The sequence below is a fragment of the Miniopterus schreibersii genome (assembly GCF_964146895.1).
Source record: "Miniopterus schreibersii genome assembly, chromosome: 14".
Taxonomy (NCBI): Eukaryota; Metazoa; Chordata; class Mammalia; order Chiroptera; family Miniopteridae; genus Miniopterus; species Miniopterus schreibersii.
The window spans coordinates 50578455-50601049 of NC_138114.1; the positions used below are offsets into that span (position 1 = coordinate 50578455).

General features: G+C 51.0%; 1 protein-coding gene across 2 annotated transcripts; it reads left to right on the forward strand.

Annotated features, from left to right (window-relative positions):
- Positions 1-2268: 2268 nt before the first annotated feature.
- On the forward strand, positions 2269-21797 carry BAG3 (BAG cochaperone 3). 2 transcript variants are annotated; one of them, XM_081159016.1, is made up of 4 exons: positions 2269-2826; positions 17324-17647; positions 19108-19506; positions 20471-21797. In XM_081159016.1, exons 1-4 carry the CDS (start codon positions 2641-2643, stop codon positions 21278-21280), a joined length of 1719 nt encoding a protein of 572 aa, XP_081015142.1. In that variant the 5' UTR covers positions 2269-2640; the 3' UTR covers positions 21281-21797. The 2 variants fall into 2 exon arrangements, with proteins under 2 accessions (XP_081015142.1, XP_081015141.1); XM_081159015.1 differs by having other exon boundaries at positions 2270-2826; positions 20468-21797.
- Positions 21798-22595: the final 798 nt, after the last annotated feature.

The following is a 22595-nucleotide window of genomic DNA, read 5'->3' on the forward strand; positions in this document are numbered from 1 at the left end:
ACTTGCTGATTACTGGATGGTAAGAGAGAAAGGAAAGACAGGGTCATGTTTAGGCTTCTGATCTGGGACAGTGAGCTCCAGAAGGCCTGGTGTCTTAGTCCAACCGGGCTGCTATAACAGAATGCCATGGACTGGGTGGGTTAGAAATAACAGAAATGTATTTCTCATAGTTCTGGAGGCTGGGAAGTCCCAGATCAAGGCAAGAGACGATTCAGTGTCTGCTGGGGTCCACACATCCCGGTTCATAGATGGCTGTGTTCTCGCTCTGTCCTCACATGGTGGAAGGGGTGAGGGAGCTCTCAGGTCTTTTTTACGAGGGCACTACTCCCAGGGCCCTCATGACCTAATCACCTCCTAAAGGCCCCTCGTCCCAATAGCATCACATTGGAGAATAGGTTTCCACATATGAATTTTGAAGGGACAAAAACATGCAGTCTGTAGCACCTAGGGAATGAGTGTTCTAAGAGCTAGAGAGAGAAAAAAAAACCATCAAGGACAGACATGCTCCTTCCTAATCGGCAAGGCTCAATGGAGCTTCTAGCCAGCTCTCCAAGGCTAATGGCTACATGTTAGACAAACCCATTTGAAGCTCCTAGGGGAGTACAACTCTCAGAAGCAGCTATATTTATCCCAGAGGAACCTGCTTCCTCCCTGCTTTTGTCTAGGGAGAAAAAAAGGCCAGCAAAGAATGCTTTCAGTGGTTGTTTGCTTTTTGGTGGTGGTTTTTAAAAATATGTCTTTATTGATTTTAGAGAAAGGAAGGGATAGGAAGAGAGATAGAAACACCAATGATGAGTGATTGACCAGCTGCCTCCTGTACGCCCCCTACTGGGGATTGAGCCCGCAGCCTGGGCATGTGCCCTGACTGGGGATGGAACCTACATCTCTTGGATCCTAGGTTGATGCTCAACTGCTGAGCCACACCAGCTGGGCGCTCTCAGTGTTTAAACTGGAAAGCAAATTAAGCAAAGGAAGAAGATAGAAATAAAAATTCACTTTGGATTCAATCTTTGGTAAATAGCAATATTTATTGAATATGGACTCTGGGCCCAGCCCTGTGCTCAGAGCTTTAGATATGAGGAAGAATTAGGTAAATACTGACCAGTGAGGGTCCACCTCCTTCAATAGTAATACTTCTTATGGTAAATTAGTGCACTGGCATTTGGGTTTATACATCAGTCTCTTGTGTGTTTGCTGACCTGAGTCAGCCCCTGGGGATTAATCACCTGTGTGGTTTTGCAAAATGGATTTTTTGGACCTCAGAGCTGATGAATAGACCTGTGTAAGTGGAAACCATGCCACTGGAAATGATCAGCAGGCCTTCTAGCATTTGCTCCAAATGGAGTAATTTGAAGGCTGGAATGACAAGAGTTGTCGTCTCTGAGGGTTCCAGGGCAGTCTCTGAATTCAAGTTGAAAATTCAAATTGGGCCCAGTATCAGTCCAAGGCAACTTCTCAAAATGTCTTTGGGGGAAAGGACTGAGTCTGCATGCTTTAAGGATCTAAAATGGAACTTCCCAAACATTCTCCCTCTGGGGGCACATTCTCTCTCCCCCAGAGGAACTGGGTGCTTGGTTGAGGTTACAACCACCCCTGAATCAACCAAACAAAATTTTTTCATTTCAATATGGCCCTTACTTCCCAAATGTAGGCCAAGATTTAAGATAACAAGAACCAACCTTTACCGTAAAAAGGAACAAACTCCCAAACAATATGATTTTTCTTAAAGCTGTCTGCTGCAATGATAGTTTCCATATTTGAGACACAGGGCTCAGGAGTATAAAACCATGCGCTGATGCAATCTTGCATTCTCTTTAGGTTTCTAAACGAAGGCAGGTGAATTTCCAGCCGCACTTCCATTTTCTCCCGGGCTCCGCTAGTGTCAAATCAACATTCCCGAGCCCGTAGGAAAAAAACAACACAGTGACTAAAACGTAACCGAGAGACGCCGACTGTCCGGAGTATCAGTACGCAGGGGAGCGAAAGGGGTTGGAGGGGGCGGAACTCGTTTAAAACCAGCGACTTTAAAGGCTGGCGATGACTTTGTTTTTATCCGAAGGAGCCGCAGCCCGCAGCCCGAGCCCCGCGCCCCGCGCGCGGACTCCAGCGCCGGGAACACCCGCGCGGCTCCCCGAAGGAGCGAGTCTGAAAACCGAAACTGGCCCGGGGCGCACGGACTGCACCCCCGCCGCAGGCAGGTCCCGGGGGCAGCCGGGGCGGGGGGCGGGAGGAGGGGGGGAGGGGCGCGCGCGAGGCCCCGCCCCGCCCGCCGGGCCACGATTATAGCCCATGACTCAGGGCGGAGCTCCGCTTCCAACCGCGCCGCCGCCAACTTCTCTGGATGGGACCAGAAGTTTCTAGCCGGCCAGTTGCTGCCTCCCTTTATCTTCTCCTTCCCCTTTGGCAACGAGGAGGCTATTTCCAGACACTTCCACCCCTCTCGGGCCACGTCACCCCCTCCTTTAATTCATAAAGGTGCCCGGCGCCGGCTTCCCGGACACGTCGGCGGCGCGCACCGCTCTAGCTCCGGCCGCGGCCCGCGAGCGACTCGGCGCCTGGAGGCCCCGCACCTCGAGACCCAGCCCCGCGACCCCGCACCCCGGCGGCCTCCCCTCTGGGCCCACCCCGACCCGACCCAGCATGAGCGCTGCCACCCACTCGCCCATGGTTCAGACGGCATCCGGCAACGGCGCCGGCGACCGCGACCCCCTGCCCCCGGGCTGGGAGATCAAGGTCGACCCGCAGACCGGCTGGCCCTTCTTCGTGGATCACAACAGCCGCACCACGACGTGGAACGACCCGCGTTTGCCCCCCGAGGGCCCCAAGGTGAGCTAGCCCCCCCTCCCCCCGGCTGCACGGCGAGCGGCGGGGCAGAGCCGGGCGGGGGCGGCGGCGGGACTGGGCCGGGCTGCGGGGACGCGAGGCGCCGGGGCCCGCCGCGCCCCAGCCCCGGAGCTCGGTGACGGCCCCCGGCGCCGCATGGACCTCCGGGCGGCCCCAGCTCCCGGGTCGGCCCGCTGCGCCCCTACGAGCCCCTCCCCGGGCGCTCCCTTGGCGGGCGTGAGGGCGCAGGGGAGGAACCGGAGGGGACTTTTTCCCCGGGGCCGCTGGGGGTTTCCGGGGGTGCGACCCGCGCGGGGCGTCAGGTCCCGTCCGCCGGCTCGATTCGAGGGGCCGAGGGCCGGTGGCTGGAGCGGGCCCGGGCGCCGGGAGGGACCGGCAGCCCGGCCGGTGCCGAGGCCCGGGCCAGGCCCGAGCGCCGCCCGGCTTCCTGGGCGCGGGCGCTGCTCGGACCCGCCGCGCGCCTCGGGCGGCTCCGGGGCCGCGCGCCAGCCGGGGGGTGGCCTCGGGCTTGACCCCCGGACGTCCTCAGCTGGGTTCAGGGGACCTCGGCCTGGCTCTCCCGTGTCGGGCACAGAGGGACTCAGGAAACGTGTAAACACTCTCCTTTTTCTCCTGCTTTCCTTTTTACGCCCGAAATTAAGATTGTACTGTTTGGAAGTGTTCAGTGGGACTCTGCTCTGAACGACTTGTTCAAAACAAGCTCTCCTCCCAGGCAGCTTCTGGACTGAGGATGTGAGACTGTCTCAGGGTGGCCGTCGCCTGACGACACTGGCTCACACTGGCGAGAAAGAGAAATTTTTTTAAATGACATACATTCCCTTCCTTGCTATGTTATTAAGCCGCCCAGGGCATGTTTCTAATACACAAGTCCTGAGTCGTAACACTTGTGAATACAGCAGAAGTGCGCTTCACTTCCATGTATACAAAGCTCTATGCTTAACCCTTAGGAGCTTGATCACTTGAAATGAGTCGGCTAAATGTAAAAATTATAACTAACCGTACAAAAAATGGTGCAGTTTTCTATAAATTTGAGCTTTTTCAAAAGGAAACATACTTAGCCCTGGCCTGGTGGCTCAGTTGGCTGGAGCCACCTCCAGTTTGGTGTTGTGGGTTTGATTTCCCCTCAGGGTACATACCTGGGTTGCAGGTTCAATTCCTGACCGGGGCAAATACCGGAGGCTGCCAAGCGATGTTTCTCTTTCACATAGATGTTTCTCTCTCTCCCTCCCTCTCCCTCTCCCTCTCTCTCTATCTCTATCTCTATCTCTGTCTCTCTCTCTCTTTCCCTTCCTCCCTCTCCTTCCCTTCTTTAAAAAAATCAATTGAAAATATCCTTTGGTAAGGATTAAAAACAAAAAAAAAGGTAAAGAAAATATACTTAAAGGGTAACTATTTGTGCTGTCTGGGCAAAGTGAAAATAAAAGTGTAAAGAACTGATAAGTTATTCTGAAGACATAAAAATTCACAAAATTAAAAGTGCTTTAAAAGTTATTATTTTAGAAGAATGATTTATATTATTCACCTTCATTTTATGAACTTTAAAAAAAAAAATTGATAAAACTAGTGTCCAGTGGTGAGACATTGTACATTCAACAACTTACGTTTATAAGAAATTAATTGTATATTTATTTCTGAAAATTAGTACAAGCGGCTGTAATTAGTACAAGAGACATAATTATACATTTGTGTGTGTGTCTGTTCAGCCCATTATTGGGTGAAATTAATGCTCATTTCAAACTAGCCCTGTTACTGCAGTCTGTGGATATAGATTTTTGGTGTGGCTGAAAAAAAAAACCAACAATCATTTTGAGGCTTCCTTCCCATAGAGACAGGGACAGCCGGCATCTGCTGGCACCCTTTGTTGTGCGTGAAGGTCAAGTTTGAACATATCCACTGGGAGTTCGGTGTAAGACCCAGATTGCCATCATTTGTTTTCAACGTGAAACTCACCCAGCAAGTTGAGATCTTTGTGCATCCATCCAGTGGACGGGCTGTGGTTTCATAAAGCTTTTTAAGGATGGAAAAAAGCAGCTCGAATTACTGTTATTCTCAACAAATAGAAAATGAAGAGCTACTAAATCAGAAGTCTGGTGCTGGAAAAGTTGATTTGTAAGTTCAAGTCCGAATTTTAAAGTTGAAAGGTCCTTAGAGATCTTTTAGCTCAGCCTCTTTATTACACTGGGAAGGAAACTCAGAGAATTGAAGGGTGTTTGCAAAGATCACTCAGCTAGTACTAAGAGCAAAGCGAGAACCACACCACAAAGTCCTAAAAGAGGCAGTGCATCTATTCAGAAGGTAGGAGCGTCTTGAGTTTTTATGAAACCGTGAAGTTGCGGGCTGTAATACTTGATTATTTTTGTGTCCTCCCAGCTGCCAAGTGTTGGGTGGCTGATTCCTGGGCTGTGATTACCTGGGTGGGGGTGGCTGGTTGTGATCAATTCAAGAAAAGAGTTATCGTTACCAAATTAATTACTTGAGATTTGTTAGCATGTCACCAACACATAAGGTGAAAACTAATGTTCAGTTCATTGGCTGTTTAGGCTTTGTTGCTTTCACACCTGTGCTTTGATATACACAGAATATCTGGGGTGACTAATTCGGTTTCACTTGTGTGACTTGCACCCTGCTCCAGACTAAATACAATGGAAAATCCTTTATGTTACTTTACATGAGAAATTGGCTTCTTAATGCATACTGAGAAAAGGGCCCTGGCACAAAACCAAGGGCTATTTTGGAGGAGCTGAGCTAAGAGGACCCTCTAAGCACCCTTATCTCCAAGAGGAGACGCTGTCAGTCAAATAACAAGCTATTCATTGGGCAGGAGTAACAGAGAAAGCCCTCTTTGGGCGAAGACAGCTTCCGTGTTTACAGTTGAACCATGTTGGTAAAGGAATGGCTTTCATTTAGTCTTATCCTCTGTCTTCTCACGGTTCATCCCCCCACATTCCCCTGAGGTGGTGGGAGTGACTCCCCATTTTTACGGGGCGGGGGGTAAAAGCAAGTGTGTGGCACTTCAGTGCAGAGCAGGCTGGCTGGAAGCAAAGACATTACACTTTATCCAACTCCACTTTAAGCGAACCTCCCCACCCAGTCTTCCTGGAAGTCGATTTTCTGCACACATGGGCTTCCCACTAACCTCCTGGCAGGTTCCCACCCATCCAGGCCCCTTCCCTGGCAGAGAGGTTGGCACTCGCTTTGGAGTCAGGAGATGCACAGTTCCCTTGCGGCCCTCCTCTGGGTTCTCCTCGCTGAATAAGTAGCAGCCAGCTACTTTGGAGCATGTCACTGTATTGCTCTGTCACAAACCCCCGCGGGACCAGAGGGAGAGACCCTCCTCCCTCCAGGAGCAGGGCTTTTCTAGCTCTCCAGGCCTTGGAGGTCACCAGCGTGATTCCAAGCTTGGTAGTCTATTTTTTTTTTTTGGTGGTGGTAATTCTCACCCAAGGATATTTTTTTCCAGTGATTTTTAGAGAGAGTGGAATAGCGGGAGGGAGAGGGGGAGAGAGAAACATCAGTGCGAGAGAGACACATGCTTCCCGACCAGGGCTGGGGATCAAACCTGCAGTCCAAGTACTTGCCCTTGACCAGGAGTCAGACCCACCAACCACCCTATGGTGCACGGACCGACACTCTAACCACTAAACCACACTGGCCAGGACTCTGGAGAAGCCTTTTAAGAACACATTGCCAGCTGTGTCACCTGCTACCTGCCCCCCCCCATCCTCACCCCATGTTGAATCCAAATTGCTCAGGGTAGGGCCCAGAAATCTGTAACTTAGAAAAGCTTCCCTGATGATTCTTGAACCTGCTAGACCTGCATTTGGGAGCCAGTGAGTGACATTGATCTCATTTGGGGGGAAGAAGGATGGCAGGTTGTGACTTAGAGTACAGTACGCCTGCGTGTAGGCCCTGGAATCCCTCACAGGGCACCTGCTTACCACCTGACCGCAGAGGCTTTGTCCAAGCTTCTAGTGAAACTCCCCAGCGCCTGGCTTCTGGGAGCGTGGATATGGGGGTGAGGGTGGGGGTACGGGGGTGGGGAGGGGTGGAGCCTGGCAGGGTGGCAGTGCCAGAGGTGGGGAAGGGTCAGACTCAGGGGGGTCCCTACACCCTCCTGCACCCCAGGAAGTAGCGAGTCAGCGTTTCCTTCCTGTTTGCTCTCCCAGCAGAAGCTCTCCGTAATAATTTGACAGGTTATACTCAGGTAGGGGGCGCACATACTTTCAGAGGAAAATGGAAACATTTTGAGTTACAATTGAAGTAGAGACACTCGTTTATTCTGCTTCAGGGTCAGCAGGGCCTCCGGATTTTTCTTGAAGATGAGGTCATTTTGCTCTGTGCAGATTGATCGCAAGCTCTTGTGCTGCTTAGACGGATCAGAGCAGTCAGGAGCGAGTGGCCATTCTCTCCTTCGTATTTCCAGCAAGTCGCAGTTACTGAGGAGCAGATGCCTTTGCGACGGATGAACAGTGATCTGTGGGGGGGGGGGGGTGAAGAGCTGGCCCGGTGCCTTAGAAGTCCAGCTCCTCCGAGGCCCTCATTTTCCCCTCCAAAGAACAGTCTGTGTTTGGCTTACGCAGGGCCTGAGCATTGCTTGTCCCCTGTATCATCGAGTAGATTTGCCCTTTACGAGGGTGGAGTCGGTACACAGCAACTGTGGCGGCGTTTGACGTTAGCCAGGGCCGGGGCCGGGAAGGCTTAAGCTGCTTGGTGTGCTGTTGGGGCTGGTTGTGAGTCAGAGCGCTTCATACCACCATGAGGCTTGATTAGCGCTGCCTCCTTTCTGGACTGACACATGGTTGCCTTACATAAGCCACTCTACATGTTTATTATTTCCCATTTATGTTTTAAAATGATCTGATGTTTATCATCAAAAAGAGGAAACCCCGCATAATCCAAACGTACTCTTTCTCCACATTTTTGCCGCTTTAACATTGCTCTTAAATATAGGGTGTCCCCCCAAAATGTATGCACATACTATGTATGAGTCATTATAAAGGCAGTGTTTATTAAAATACATTTCATTTTCAAAATGGAGCCATCAGCTGTTAAAGTATACGTACATTTTTGGGGATACCCTGTATTTAAGACACCTTACAGAGAAACACTGGGAGCAGAAGACAAAGGTCTGGCTTGGTAGGAGCCTGTGAGGACCCTCTAGTGCTAATGAACCCTGAAGAAACCTCTATCCTACCTGCCTGGAATTGTCCAGCCCCTCCCGGCTCAATCGAGCCTGCACCCCCGGACCCTCCTCTGCCTCAGCTCTCAGACTCATAGCTGGACTTCCGAAGCTCAGCTCCAAATCCCCTCCTTGGGCAGATGTGGAAGTTAATCCCCACCTCTCCCTTGGCATTGTGTAACTGCAGTCTCTGGGGTTATTAAATCTTTGTATATTTCTATGAAGATTTCTTGTGGGGAGGGGACTTGGTAGCTATTCAGGAAGCCAGGCAGCTTGCAAAAGCTTAATCAGAGTTTCTTTAGGAAGGAATGAACCCAGTACTTCTGAGGTTCATATTTATACATATGTGCCAGACACTGGCGGGTGCTTTTACAAACCTTATCTCTGAATCCTCAAAGCAGGTCTCCAAAATAGAAACATTCAGGTGCACTTTCTCCATGAGAAAACAGACTTGGAGAGGTGGTGTGCCTGGCTTGAGGCCTGTCAGCTGTCACAAAACAGAAAGGTTGTTGTGGCCAGAGATCTGCCCCGACCCTGTGGCCAGCAGGGGTGACAGACTTGCCCCTAGTGGCCCTTCTTGAAAGTCCTTCACACTCAGAGCTTGCCAGGCATGGCCCCAGTAATAAGCAGCCCGATTGCATCTCTGTACAGCTGATGAGAAATGTTGGCTCATTTCCTGAGCCTGGGTCTGAGCTTAGGAGGTGGGCCCCAGTCTACATCTTTCGGGTTAGGAGGTAGGCTCTCCCTGACCTGGCTCCCCATTAGTTTAATTTGAACCTTTCTGCTTTGCCTTGGGGTCTGTTTCATCTTTCTGCTCTCGGTGCCTGACAGGGTCTACAGGCTCAGTGAAAATCAAATGATTTTGTGTGGAGAAGAGTAAGACACGGGCCTGGGCTCCGGAGTGGGAAGACTGGTTAAAGAAAAGGGGCCCTTACTGAAGTGAAGTCTGTGTGTGTGTCACAGGAAGCCTTCTGTTGGTTCCCAAGCACTGCGATGTTGTCCTGGGCTCCCAGATGTCCCCCAGGAGCCGGTTCAATTTCATTGCATTTCTGAATGGCCTTTTCTGCATCGAGGACTTTACTATTGACTCCCTAGGTTCATTCTTACGGATCTGGAGAAACACTTTTTTTTTTTTTTTTGTCCCCACTAGTGACACAGCATCTTGGAGCAGGCCTGCTGGAGAGGCTGGTTGCTGACAGCAGCCAGACCCGCAGCTGCACAACGAGCCTCCCTGCCCTGTGCTAGTTTTCCCCCCTTGTGGCTGACAGATCAGACACCGCAGCGGGAGCTGCCTGTTCGCTGTCAGTTGGGAAAAGCCCAGGTTGGGGATGCTCACTGCCCGTATCGGGAGCCTGTAAACAGCACGGCTGCCCAGGAGCTCGCAGCACAGAGCCGTGGCCCGGGATGGAGGCGAGACTTGCCACTACAAATTCCTTCGCATCAGGCTGAAGAACAAACATTTCCATTTCTAAGTAACGTCCTCAGTGTTCATTAAAGTAGAATGGTAGTTGTTTCCCAGTTATCTTAGATTCTCCTTAGATATGTGCAGAAGAGAAGGCAGCCACTTCAGTTTTTGAATCTTGCAGGTTAGTCCTGCGGATCCTGAGGGTCAGAGCAGGACCAGCTCTGCTGCCCGGTGCAACCGTGGTGACTCCAGTGAGCCGAGCGCCCTCACTGTCGCTGCCCGGCCTCAGCCAGGCAGTGACTCAGCAGCAAGCAGCAAGCAGCAGCGCTGGCTCCCTGGCCCAGGGCATACTTGAACTGAATGTTCCAGGTCTGAGCCTCAGCCCAGCTCGGCTGGGCAAAGTGAAGTGCTTTTTCTCTTGCTGCATTAACCTCGGGGAGACGAAGGATTTGAAGACATTAGCCACAAACAGCATGCAGATGTGGCAGGAACAGTGAAAGGGTTAACACATCCTGGCCTTGGTGTCAGGTTCTGGTGGTCTCAGATAAATCACTCACCCTCCTAGAGCCTCAGTCTCCCCTTCTGTAAAATAGGCGCGCAGTAGTGCCCGCCCAGCAGGCTGTGAGGATCATGGGGGGTTGCACATAGAAGGTGATGAGTCAGGGCCTGACGTACCGTGTGGGGGGGTCCGTGGAAAGGCTCACAGCTTCCACTGAGAAGTAGGAGGGGAGTCACAGGCAGGCATTTGACTTCCCCACATGGTAGATAATTCTACATTTCCAGTTGGACGTGGGCCTGTTGGCTCGCAGGTAGGTTGGAAGTCTTTGTTTCTCAGAAGCAAGACGGCCTCTTATCCCCATTGGATCACTTTTCTCCTTCAACCAGTGTCCCCGCGTCCCCAGCACCCTCCCCGGGCGCTTCCTGTGTCCCTCGCAAGGGAAGGGTATCGCTGGGCAATAACTCAAGGACACAGCATGGGAGTCACATGAAGGCTCTTGGGCCTTCTGGTGCTACAGCCAGAGCTGCAGCCACAGCCCCGTCAGCCTGTAGGCTCATCCCTGACCCCCCCGCCCATCTCACTGCAGGCCTAGGGACAGACCAGGCAGGAACTAGGTGCCCAGTCAGTGTTGGGGGGGAACTGAGTCATGTTAGCCCAGGGCCAGCCATCTTCACAGCTGTTCTGGACCCAGCTGTAGGGACAGAAATGTCACTGTGGGCAGAAGGAGAGGCAGGGGAGTTCTAATTGTCACTGCCCTCTTGGAGGAGAGTGGTGGTTGGGGAGAAATGCTTTGAGCAGCTGCTTAAGGTGGGGAGGAGAGTCCCCCCAGGAGTTTCCCCCAAGGTTGCCATCATCAGTCAGAGGGGTTCTTTGAGCCACAGTTGATGAATTGGAGATTTTTTCTTTTGGGAAATTGTGTTTTGTACAAAATGTATATCTAGTGAAGCCCTGTACCCTGATACCAACAAACACTTGCGTGGTTGGCTTCTAGCAGGTGTTCAACCTTAGTATGAGACAGTGCTTGAGAAACCCATGGCAGTGTACCAGGAGGTCGCTTTATCTCAGTTTGCTTCCTGGTATGGAAAACTCAGGTATTTTTCCATCAGTGATTCAAAAGGTGCTCCTACCCTTTTTTTTTTCCCCCCTGACCAGGAAGTCAGTAGTTTTTAAGTTCCCTGTAGCTGTGAGTTCAGGAGCTGGAAGTTTGGTGACCAGAGTTCTGCAGTAACTTCCCGTGTATGACCTTGGGCCACATCTACCTGGGATCCTTGTGGAGGACTCCAGGGAGTGGGGGACTGGGGAGGCCGGGTGCTGCTAACTCTGAGCCCCGAGCACTCCAGCAGGGGAAAAAACAGCAGTAGGCACTGGTACCTAGCCTGGAAATCACTCCCCTGGTGGGGGCACACTGATGATTTTGGGGGTCACCAGCAGATCATCTCCTCCCAGGCAAATCCTTCTGCCCTACCCTGGCTTGGCTTGGTCTTGGGCATGTGTGCAAGGAACCAGTCACTGCAAGCTGGGTGTGGACTCTCAGCGGTGAGTTTGTCCGGAGTGCAGGCCCCTTCAGAGCAGCTGGCTGGGGCCAGTTGGAGGGAGAGGGGAGTTTAGGGCTCTGGCCCCTAAAGTTGTTTTTGGCCGTGTTTGCTTTTAGGTTGTGAAAATTTAGATACAGTTCTCAGCAGAAAAGATGGCCTCCTTGCTCATTAGTGCTCTTAAGACTCCGATAGAGGGGCTTCAAACTCTTAACAGGCTCATTACCAACTTGATGAGACCACCAAGGAATTAGACTTTGGTGTAAATAGACTTTGGTGAATGTGGCCTTTGCTTATTCAGAATTTGCCCATTATGTGCCCCATACAGGGCTGGGCTGTGGGACAGACCCTTTTGCCCAATCCAATGGGAACTGAAGGAATTTTGAGTTTGGCTGTGGGTATACAAATGACTGTTTATATGTCAAATTGGCAATAATACTTAATTCATTTCTATGGCCTATAACACCCATGGAAAGTTTTGGCAGGATGTTGAAGCTCAGCTCTCTATTTGTGCTTTAGAAGGAAGCTTGTCTTTTGTTTCTTGCGGGATAGAGGTGAGCCAAGCCACTTAATTTTGATCTTGGTCCTAGATATATGGGGAGTTCCAGGACTCTTGTTTCCCTCCATCTTTTTTCTTTGTTTTAGAAGTTTTGAAGTGTCATTAGTAAAAGTCAACACCTGACCGATGGGAAGGCTCTTCCGGCCTAAAAACCCATTTATTAGAATCTGTGTCCTACTTCAGACTCTAGTGCTGTCTGCCGACTCCAGGACAGTCCTTGGAAATCAGAGGCCACGGAGCCTGTCAGAGCTGAAAGAACTTCATTTAGATCAGTGTATCTTAGTGCAGTCTGGCTGGCCGTCCCACACACCTATTGAATCAGACTTTGTTGGGGCTGGCCGTAGTGCCTGCGTTGTTTCACATTTCCTGGGTGCTCCTGAAGCCCCCCCCCCCCCCCGAGTCTGAGAACCACTGCTTTACATTTTACAGCTGTGGAAACTAAGGTCCAGAGAAGGGATGTGAGCTGCTTACATAGCACACTTATTTAGGGCAGAGCCGGGATTAGGACCAAGTGCAATCTCCTTCCACGTCTCCTAGCTGTCCCCTAGCACCCACATTGTGATTAAAAACAAGTAACAAAGTTTAGATGTCCTGTTAAGCAAACAAGACTTGTGCCAACCCAAGGGCTCACCCAAGCTCAGAACCTGAACCAGGCTTCTCTCATAACAATATCTTGTACTCAATAGGGCAGATTTTGGCTCATCTGGGGTAATTTTTCCTGCTTTTTATCCTGGCTCTCTCGTGGAGTTGCTTGGTGTTTTCTGAGACAGGCCTCAGAGGATTTTAACTGTGCAAGCGAGAAAGATGCTGTAACCAATTCATTTTATAGATTAATGCAGTGAGAGAAGCAGTTATTTCTTAATTGGGTTTTGTATGTATGTATTCCTTGTCTTTGACCAGAGATAAGGATAGTGAGCTGAGCTTCACTGGAAAATAATCCCTGCGCTGGTCGGGTGGCTCGGTTGGTTGGAGCATCATCCTGCACACCAGAAGGTTGCCGGTTCGATTCCCAGTCAGAGCATGTATTGGAGGCAACCAATCAGTGTTTTTCTCATATCAATGTCTCCCTCTCCCCCCTCCTCCCCTCTCTAAACCTATCCTCGGGCAAGGATTAATAAAAGAAAGAAAGAAAATATTTCCTGTGATGCCATCATTACTCCTTAAGCTACAGGCAGGTCATGATGAGGCAAGGATCCGCCTCGTCTGCTTGGTCACTATGATCATGCCCAGTCCCCATCACATGATCACACAGAAGAACCCCAGGGTGGTGAGGTCTCCATTGAAATCAGAGAGGGGCAGATTGTGAGTCTTCTGTGAAAGCTTCTGGTGTAACCAATAGGCTTTTTCTGGACTTGTGCTTGAACTTGAGAACAGTTCTTAGGGGACTGAAGAGACTTGTTTCATCAGGTTCTAGGAGGATCATAATTATTACACATTTCAAAACTTTTTTTATTTTAAAAATATATCCCTTTTTACTCGATTGTGATGAAAACACCATAGAAGATAGAAAGGGCAACTGAATGAACTGTTTCTGGCGGTGTTTTTTAGTTCTAAAAACTGAAGCACTTGCTGTTGACCAGGCTCTGACTATAGAGTAGAAGCGTTAAGAGTTGACGTCAGAGTTCCGGGTACAGACATTATTATAGGTGAGAATTTCATTCTTGGTTTAAATTATATATCCATGTAGAAGTGTTTAGTTGTCTATTCTGTAAAACTGATGGTGGTTTATTTACCTAAAGCATTGTTTTTCTAAACAAAACCCCACCTTCGTGGAAAGGCAGCCACTGCCTTTTAGACTTGAGGCTAATGAAGAGATGGGTGGGTTTTTTGTTTGTTTGTTTTTAATTGAATTTATTGGGGTGACATTGGTTAATAAAACAACATGGATTTCAGGTGTACAATTCTATAACACATTATCTGCATATTGTATTGTGTGTTCACTACCCCAAGTCAAGGCTCCTTCTGTCACCATGGTTTTTTATTAATGGAACCAGGAGTGCAGGCCTCAGGACCGCAGAAGTAGCCTCCAGGCCGCCGGCAACCATCCCTGCCTTCCACCTGGGCCAGTGGACCCCACCGTTTTTCAGTCAACCCCAGGCTTAGAACTTGAGTCTTGGCCCCTTCCCTCCCTCTTCCTCCTGGGTCACCCTTCCTTTCATGCCCTTGTCCCAGCTTTGCTCTCACGTCTTTGCTGTCCTCCCTGACTTCTCGATTCCCGATGCGTCCTGGTTTCTCCTTTCGTTTTCTCCCGGCTCGTGAGGTGTCTTGTCAGCAGCTCACAGGACAGTGGACACGGCCTCTCTCCAGCCTTATCTTCTTCACTCAGTACTTACCTTCAGGGGACACCCCCTTTGCTACTGCTACCCTGACACCCCACCCCTGTCTACAGTGACCACATGCTCTCCTCCACTGACCCCAGCGGGGCACTTCTTCCAAGGCCCCCGTTGAATACTGGCTCTGGAAGGCAGTCTGCAGCCACGGTCCCTTGGTCCCTGGGCAGGCAGAGTACTCCTCCCTCCCAATCCCCTCCCTCCTCCTTCCCTTTCCCCTTTCATTGAGGTACAGATATATTCAGTGAGATGCATACAATGCACAGCTCTTGGCAGGCGGGATCCAGGGGCTTCCCCCAGGGGGAGCCAAGCCTCATCCAGGCCTAAGGTTTCTGGGACCTGGGAGGGTCTGAGTTAGAGGCACAGCTAACTGCTGGCTGTGCGGGATGGGCAGGGTTGGCAGCCCTCACCTGTGAAAACCAGATGGTGTAGGTGGAATGTGGCAGAGAATGGGCAATGTGGGGGTTCCAGTGAAGTTCATAGTTTGATAGATTTGTACGTAGGTGTGCACCCATTTTCCACTACCCAGAAAAAGATAGAGTACATTTCCATTCCCTCGGAAGCTTCTTTCAGGACTCTCTCCACTCCTTACCATTTCCTCTGGTGGTAGCCACCATTCTGACTCCAGTCTCCATCTGGTCACTTCGTTCTTTAGTTTTGATCCCTTCGACATTTGGAGGTCTGAGTAGCATAATCACATGCCAATTTAGGGAGGGATCTCACGTGTTTCTGCCTCCTGCTCATCCCATCCCTCTTGACTGCTCTCATAAAACCTCACAGTGGTCCTGTGAAATGGGTATTGCTAGCTCAATTTTCTGGATAAGGGGAGTAAGGCTCACAGGGGTTAAGAAAATTATCTCGGAACTATCACTAATGGAGGTCAGAATGAACTTGCAGCCTATCTAGGAGAGTGTCATCCTAACTAAAAAGCCCGTGCGTTACCCCATCCACATGGCCTCCGATGCTTTCTAGGTAGTTCACTTCCCATTTGTTTCATGCAGCCTTAAACTGCCTTTTTTTTCTTTAAGAATAGTTTATTGGTTGAGAGAGCGAGGAAGGGAGAGGGAGAAAGAGAAACATGAATGTGAGAGCGCAACATCCGTCCGCTGCCTCCTGCAGGCCCCCACCAGGGATCGAGCTCGCAACCTGGGCACGCGCCCGTGACTGGGAATCGAGCCAGCTACCTCCCGGTGAATGGGGTGATGTCCAGCCAACTGAGCTACACCGGCCAGGGCTAAACTGCCTTGTATAAGCCCCTAGTTGGCAGGGATCGTGCTTGCTGGTTTGGTCACCCGTCGTGCCCAGCACCTCAGTAGCAGGATGTTCAGCTGGAGGTAGGTAGCCAGTGGATGAGATCTTGCTAACTGCTCAGCTCCGTGGAGTGTGCAGATGGCATGAGGCTTTTGTGGCATCCAGGAGGAAGCAGTGCTGGGCAGCCAACAGAGACCTCCCAGGATTTGTTCAGGCCCCGATTTGAGCCTGGAGGAAGGGTGCCCAGTGAGCGGAGTCAGGGTTTCTTGGTACTTCTTGCCTCCTCCTTTTGGTGCCAGTCTCACGGCAGGAATTCAGTTTTGAATGTGAGGCTTGGACCCACTCCCTGCTCTTGGATGACCTGAGAGTTGAGCAGGCTAAAATAATGCGGCTGCCCTGAGCACGTGGGTATTCTAATCTGAGAGTGCCCGTTTGTTGGTGTCCCCAAGGACACTAAGACACCCTTGCCTCTCCTGTGCACCAGAGGCCCTCTGGGCTGGGGCTCAGCAGGAGGGAAGCAGTTGATGGGTTTGAAAGGGCTAAATTCCAGGGTCAGCCACCTGGTGCACACAAATATAGAAACATGGCAAAATTGCAGTGGCCCATCACTCAAAATTCAAATCAGCCCTTGGCTTCCCTTATTGGCAACTGAGTTTGTCACGGTGGGAATTATACACCCTGCAGGCTCCTAGAGTCTCAGCCTTTGGCATTTGTTCATGGATCAGAGATGCCTCCTTAAGTAGGGATCACTCTCCTTAATAGTTGATCCATGTGGATGTGTGTAAGTGGCACAAATCCACAGCCCACCCTGTGTAAAAGGACCTTCTAATGCTCAGGGGATAGTCAAGACCCAAAGCCGGGGGGCTCCCTGGCTTTGGTTGCCCAGCGTCTGCTTGGTGAGAAATGACATTGCCCGGTGAGTGCCTGGCCAGCCTTGTCGTCTGAAACAAGATCTCTCTGTGGTACATCTGGAACTTGGCCCTCTCAAGGGTCCCAAAATAGCCATGCCGCTGAAGAGAGAACTTCATGAGAGGACATGGAGGGACCCCAGCCACTCCTCGCCAAGCAGGCTTTGTTGGCATCAGAAACCCAGCACATTTAATCCCTGGGTTTTGTTCTCATTCTGTGCTGCTGCTGTGTTCGTTGTGTATCTCCCTTTCTCCCAGCTTGTTCCTAAAATGTTCCAGAGGAGGCAGCGCCCCCGCCACCCCTTCTCTGCAAAGATTTCCAAGCTGTGGCCTGCATCTGGGACCAACACAGCTCGGGATTGTTAGGAAATGGGAGGACCCTTGAGGAAGCAGAGAGCTGGCTGTGACTTAGTGAGCTGGGATTAATCCCTCCTCACTCCTGATCCGGGTCCTTGAAGATTTGGGAGACAGTGGCGCTCCTACATCGGTGCTGCCTGGTTGTCACCCAGAAAAGAAACCTGTCTTACCACTGTGGGACATGGAGACCTCTCTTGTGCTCAGCAGATATGTTGGCTTATATGATTTCTTTTGATGTCTCTAGTTCTTAAACTGCTGGCCAGATAGCAGCCTCTGTAGGGAAGGGGGGTCTGGCAGAAGTGGGGACAGCTGTGCGCCCTGTGCCCAGCCAAGCTGGCTGATGCTGGGGGGCCCAGGATTACTGTAGAAAATGGGAGCACTCAGCACCATGCCTTTTCCTCTTCAAAGGTGTTTCCTTCCCAGTTTCTAACCCGTCTGTTGTTTCTCCTTTTATTTTAGGAAACTCCTTCCTCTGCAAATGGCCCTTCCCGGGAGGGCCCCAGGCTGCTGCCCGCTAGGGAAGGCCACGTTATCTACCCGCAGCTCCGACCAGGCTACATCGCCATTCCTGTCCTCCACGAAGGCGCCGAGAGCCGTCTGCCGCACCCTTTCTTTGCTGCTCCTCAGCCTGGGACCCAGCGATTCCGAACCGAGGCAGCCGCAGCTCCTCAGAGGTCCCAGTCACCTCTGCAGGGTGTGGCGGAAGCCACTCAGCCAGATAAACAGTGTGGACAGGCGGGAACAGCTGCGGCAGCCCAGCCCCCAGCCTCCCACAGACCTGAGGTAAGGAGAGGCCTGGCTCTTGGGCCTGTGAGGGCGACCTGGGCGCCTTGTGCTGCTTAGGCTGGCTTCAGACTGCCAGCGCCCTGGGGCTGGCACCTGACGAAATGCAGGGCATCTGGGCCTGGCCTGCAGCATCAGAGGTCACCCAGCAAAGCCAGCTCAACAGCCGCACATTGTCCACCAGTGTCTTACAGGTGTGTTTCAGGTGGGCAGGGACCGTGGCTTATTTTTGTAGTTTAAGGGATTGCGCCTCAGAACCGTGAAGAGCTTGGTCCAGATGCATGAAGGGTAAGCTTCATCTCTAGGACAGGAGCCTGGCCATCTGGCTCCTAATCTGATGCTTCTGCTTTCCCCAGCCTTTCTAGTTCAGAAACAGAGATACTATTTGCTAGTTTGTTAAGTTCAATATTTACCAATAAGTATTAACTGCTTGGAGCTATAGCAATATGAAAACAAGACAGCATAGCTGCCCTCACAGTGTCCCACAGTTCAAATGGAAATCTAAAGTGAGGAGTCGGGAAGGCAGCTGCTTTATGATAGGGTTTTATGCCTGAAGCCAATACCTCAGTGTGACAATGTCTAAAGAACAGTTCTTAATCTGTTCTTAACCAAGATTTGAGGGCCAGTGGACCCCCGTAGGGTTTCTGAGCAGTAAGCCCTCTTGGTTTTCCTGTCTGCGGACCAGCCATGTATCCACTGGCACAGTCTTGAGCACAAATTCTCACGCCCTGTCTACACCCAGGGTTGGGATTGCCTCCCCCGGCTCTTTTTGGGATGTTTGGCTTCACTGTCTGCTTGGGGGTAAAAAGCCACAGTTAATGTGGAACACTGGGAGGCTCTTTACATTTCTTGGAGAAACAGTGCCTATACTTGTAATGTTTTTGCTATAAAAATAAAAAATGACATATCAGTCAGAAAAATCTTAACACGTTTGAGCTAGCAGGACCCTTAGAAGCCAGCTGGGGAAGCGCCCTCCTGATTTTCTAAGTAAATAAAAGGAAAGGGGCCTGGCCTGCCTCGGGCCACACAGGGGACGCAGCTCCCTGCGCCCAGTAGAGTTCTCTGTGGATTAGCAGGGAAAGGGTTAACCGGAAAAAGGAAATGAAGTGACATGTAATAACAAACACGGTGTATTGAGCACTTCTTGTTTGTGGGACTTGTGCTCAAGCACATACACAGACTGTTTTACTTAACCTTCAGGCCAGCCCAGTGAGGGAGAGGATACCCCCTTCCATATTGTGAACAAGGCTCGGAATGCGCCTGGGCTGGTGGGAATTTGAACCCAGGCCCCTTGACTGCAGAGCTCCCAGCCCAAACACTGCAGTTTGAAAGCAGAGAGGCTCACTACAGGGGGGAGGTCCTGGTAAACCTGCTGCCCTGAGCACACAATGGAGGCGGGGTCAGAGTGCCAGGCACAGAGTCCTTCCTGGGGCCACACCTCTGCCCTTTGTGCCTTGCAGCGCTCCCAGTCTCCAGCCACCTCGGACTGCTCGTCCTCGTCCTCCTCGGCCAGCCTGCCCTCCGGCAGGAGCAGCCTGGGCAGCCACCAGCTGCCCCGGGGCTACATCCCGATCCCGGTGATACACGAGCAGCACGTGGCCCGGCCTGCAGCGCAGCCCTCCTTCCACCAAGCCCAGAAGACCCACTACCCAGCTCAGCAGGGCGACTACCTCCCCCACCAGCCCGTGTACCACAAGGTCCAGGGGGATGACGGGGAGCCCCGGCCCCTGCGGGCAGCATCCCCGTTCCGGTCGCCTGTCCTGGGTGCATCTAGCCGGGAGAGCTCTCCAGCCAGAAGCAGCACGCCGGTGCACTCCCCATCGCCCCTGCGTGTGCACACTGTGGTCAACAGGCCTCAGGTATGAAAGTTGGTGTCGCCACATGGGCTACGGCAGCGTGTCCTCAGGGGCGAGGAGCTCTGGGCAAGTTCTCTGTGTCCCCCATCAGCCCTCCTAGATTACACACTGGGGGGAAGTGAGATCCTGGAAATGACTGTTCATCAACAGAAATGTAGGACCACCTCCACACCCCAGCCACAGCCTTGTCTCCAGTCTTCCAGGCAGCTTGTCTTGCTCACCTAAATGTAGAAGAGCCAGGATATTTTGGTTTAAGCGTAGCTCATTAAAAAAAATAGCCTCTAGCTTCCAGAAGTCAGTGCAGCGATGCACAGCTGAGTGGCAGCTCTGGCACAAATGTGCCCAGCAAAATTCTTACAGGGTTAACTATTTTGGGCATCTTGCTTATTCTCAAAAAATATATCAGTCTGGGCAGAAACCACTAGGCTGTCATAGACTTAAAAAAAAAAGAAATCAACTTTTCTGAAATAGGAGGTGGGCAAGTGACATCCTGAACAGAGAGGGACTGTCCACACAGTTTAAGGAAGGGGACAAGTGGCAGTTATCCCTCCACAGCTGCATCACCTGAGAGTCTGAGTCACCCAGGACTTTGCTTTGAGCTAAACTAGCTCAGCAGTCAGCATGAGGTTTTTATTTAGTATTTTCATTATTGAAAATTATATTGGTTTTCTTTTAATTGTCCTAAGAATGCCATCTACAGAAAAAGCCAGTGAGGTAACGGAAGACTAATAAGTAGATGAAGGTGATGAACGGAAGCATGACAAATGGTTTGATTCACACACAATTAGTACATTTTTATTTTGTAACAGCTCTTATTGATTTTGGAAATCTGTATACTGTTAAAGTTTTTTAAAAAGCCACTTCCCAGTTTTCTTTCTAATCAGTATTATAGTAGCTACAAACAATATCCTGTGACTCTTAGCCAGTTATTAAAAAATATCTTTGTGTCCTTGCCTCTTCTCAGCAGCCCATGACCCATCGAGAATCTTCGTTTACTCCCCAACCTGAAAACAAACCAGAAAGCAAACCGGGCCCAGATCTCGCTCCGGGACACATCCCAATTCAAGTGATCCGAAAGGAGGTGGAATCTCAGCCTGTTTCTCAGAAGCCCCCACCTCCTTCTGAGAAGGTGGAAGTAAAGGTTCCTTCTGCTCCGGTTCCTGGCCCCTCTCCCAGCCCTGCCCCTTCTGCTGTCCCCTCATCCCCCAAGAATGTGGCTGCAGAAGAGAGGGCAGCCCCCAGCCCTGCCCCGGCAGAAGCCACACCCCAAAAGCCAGGAGAAGCTGAGGCACCCCAAAAACACCCAGGCGTGCTGAAAGTGGAAGCCATCCTGCAGAAGGTGCAAGGGCTGGAGCAGGCTGTGGACAACTTCGAAGGTAAGAAGACGGACAAAAAGTACCTGATGATAGAAGAGTATTTGACCAAAGAGCTGCTGGCTCTGGATTCGGTAGATCCTGAAGGACGAGCTGATGTCCGTCAGGCCAGGAGAGATGGAGTCAGGAAGGTTCAGACCATCCTGGAAAAACTTGAACAGAAAGCAATAGATGTCCCGGGTCAAGTCCAGGTTTATGAACTCCAGCCCAGCTCCCTCGACAGCGATCAGCCACTGCAGGAGATCATGGGCGCCGTGGCAGCAGACAAGAGTAAGAAAAGTGCCGCGAGCGGGGAGGATCCCAAAACGGAGGCCCAGCAGCCAGATGCCAAAGCAGCAGCCACTGCAGACGCCAGCAGCACGACAGACACAGCTGGTGACCCGGCAGCGCCACAGCCTCAATAAAAAGCCGACCCGCAGACGGAACTGATTGTGTGCGTTAGGAAATTCTAAGTTGCATGCATTTCAGGGACTTTCAGTTGGTTTTTACTATTCATAGCCGCTTGGTACGCAGTAATCAGGGTGAGGCAAAACAGTGAAAGGGTAAAGGAAAATGCTTTTCTTCAGAATTCTTATGCTGTACAATAAAGAAGTTGCTTGTTTCAAAAGTTTAATATCACTTGTTTTGGGGCCCTCTCTGCGTGGGCACCCCATGTTAGCCATGGTTGTGAGCTGTCTTCCTGTAGCTCTGGACTGGAGGAGTTTTGGGGGAATAGGTGGGGAGTCAGTTTCCCATCACAAATATGAAACCCATTTTTTCAGAAATGTTGCCATTTTAATGGGAGGATTTTCTTCATCTCCTAGCTAAAATACTTAACTCTAGATAGACTAGTATGTGTAAGGAGCCATAGGAATATCTGTATGTTGGATGACTTTAATGTTACATTTTAAAAAAGGAAAATAAAGTAATATTATGACTCAGTGTTTTTTGTGGTTTGTAAAGCTTTGAAGAGAGTGGCAGCATCAAGACGGTCTCTCGCTGGCCTCGGTAAAAATAAATGGCAGACGCACTTCCAAGCCTGCTCTGGGACTCAGACCGTCTCTGCGGGCCCAGCTCGTGAGAAAGTGAGTCTTGGTCATTTTTCAGTCTCGGGTTACACTGCATCCTGGGCAGACGTGGGGCTGTGAACTCAGGTGATGGGGAGGTGCGTACCACACCTCTTCAGGCCGCCCCAGCCAAGGTGCCGCTGGGCGGCATGTCTGCCCGCCCGACTGTAGGCAATCCGCAGGCCCCACCAAGTTGCACAGGGAAACCAGTTCCCAGAATTGCCTGAGGCTGGCCAAAGTGTTCCTTGGAGTCCAGGTCATGGGGGGTTGGGACTGTGTTCTCTGAGAGTCTTGGGGTCATCTTTATCTGACACCTCTGTGAGTCACCAAACCAGCTTGGAACCAGGTTTATCTTCCCAGATTGGGTTCCTAGAAGCCTCCGGGGTTAGGGATCAGATGTACTTTGAAGCCACTGGTTAGAAAAAGATCTTTCTGTGCCAGTGTCTTCTAAGAGCTTGGGAAGGACCACAGCCCCTGCATGTGGAGATGCGCTAGATTTTTTCTTAAATGCTTATGAAGTAAACCTGAAAATGTAAAGGAAGGGAGAGATGGACCCGAGATCCTGGAACTCCTGGGGAGCACGCTGACTCAAGAGGCGCGAGCTGAATTCCTCATGACTGTATTGAGTTTAATATTGGTGCCTGCCTGACCAAGCCGCACCAAAATACACACT

What these genes read in the sequence shown, in the direction of transcription:
- BAG3 (XM_081159015.1), top strand. Translation starts at nt 2,641, where the DNA reads ATGAGCGCTGCCACCCACTCGCCCATGGTTCAGACGGCATCCGGCAAC. An exon ending in TGCCCCCCGAGGGCCCCAAG is followed by an intron (nt 2,827 to 17,323) that starts GTGAGCTAGCCC and finishes CTTTTATTTTAG; the next exon opens with GAAACTCCTTCCTCTGCAAA. An exon ending in CTGTGGTCAACAGGCCTCAG is followed by an intron (nt 19,507 to 20,467) that starts GTATGAAAGTTG and finishes GCCTCTTCTCAG; the next exon opens with CAGCCCATGACCCATCGAGA.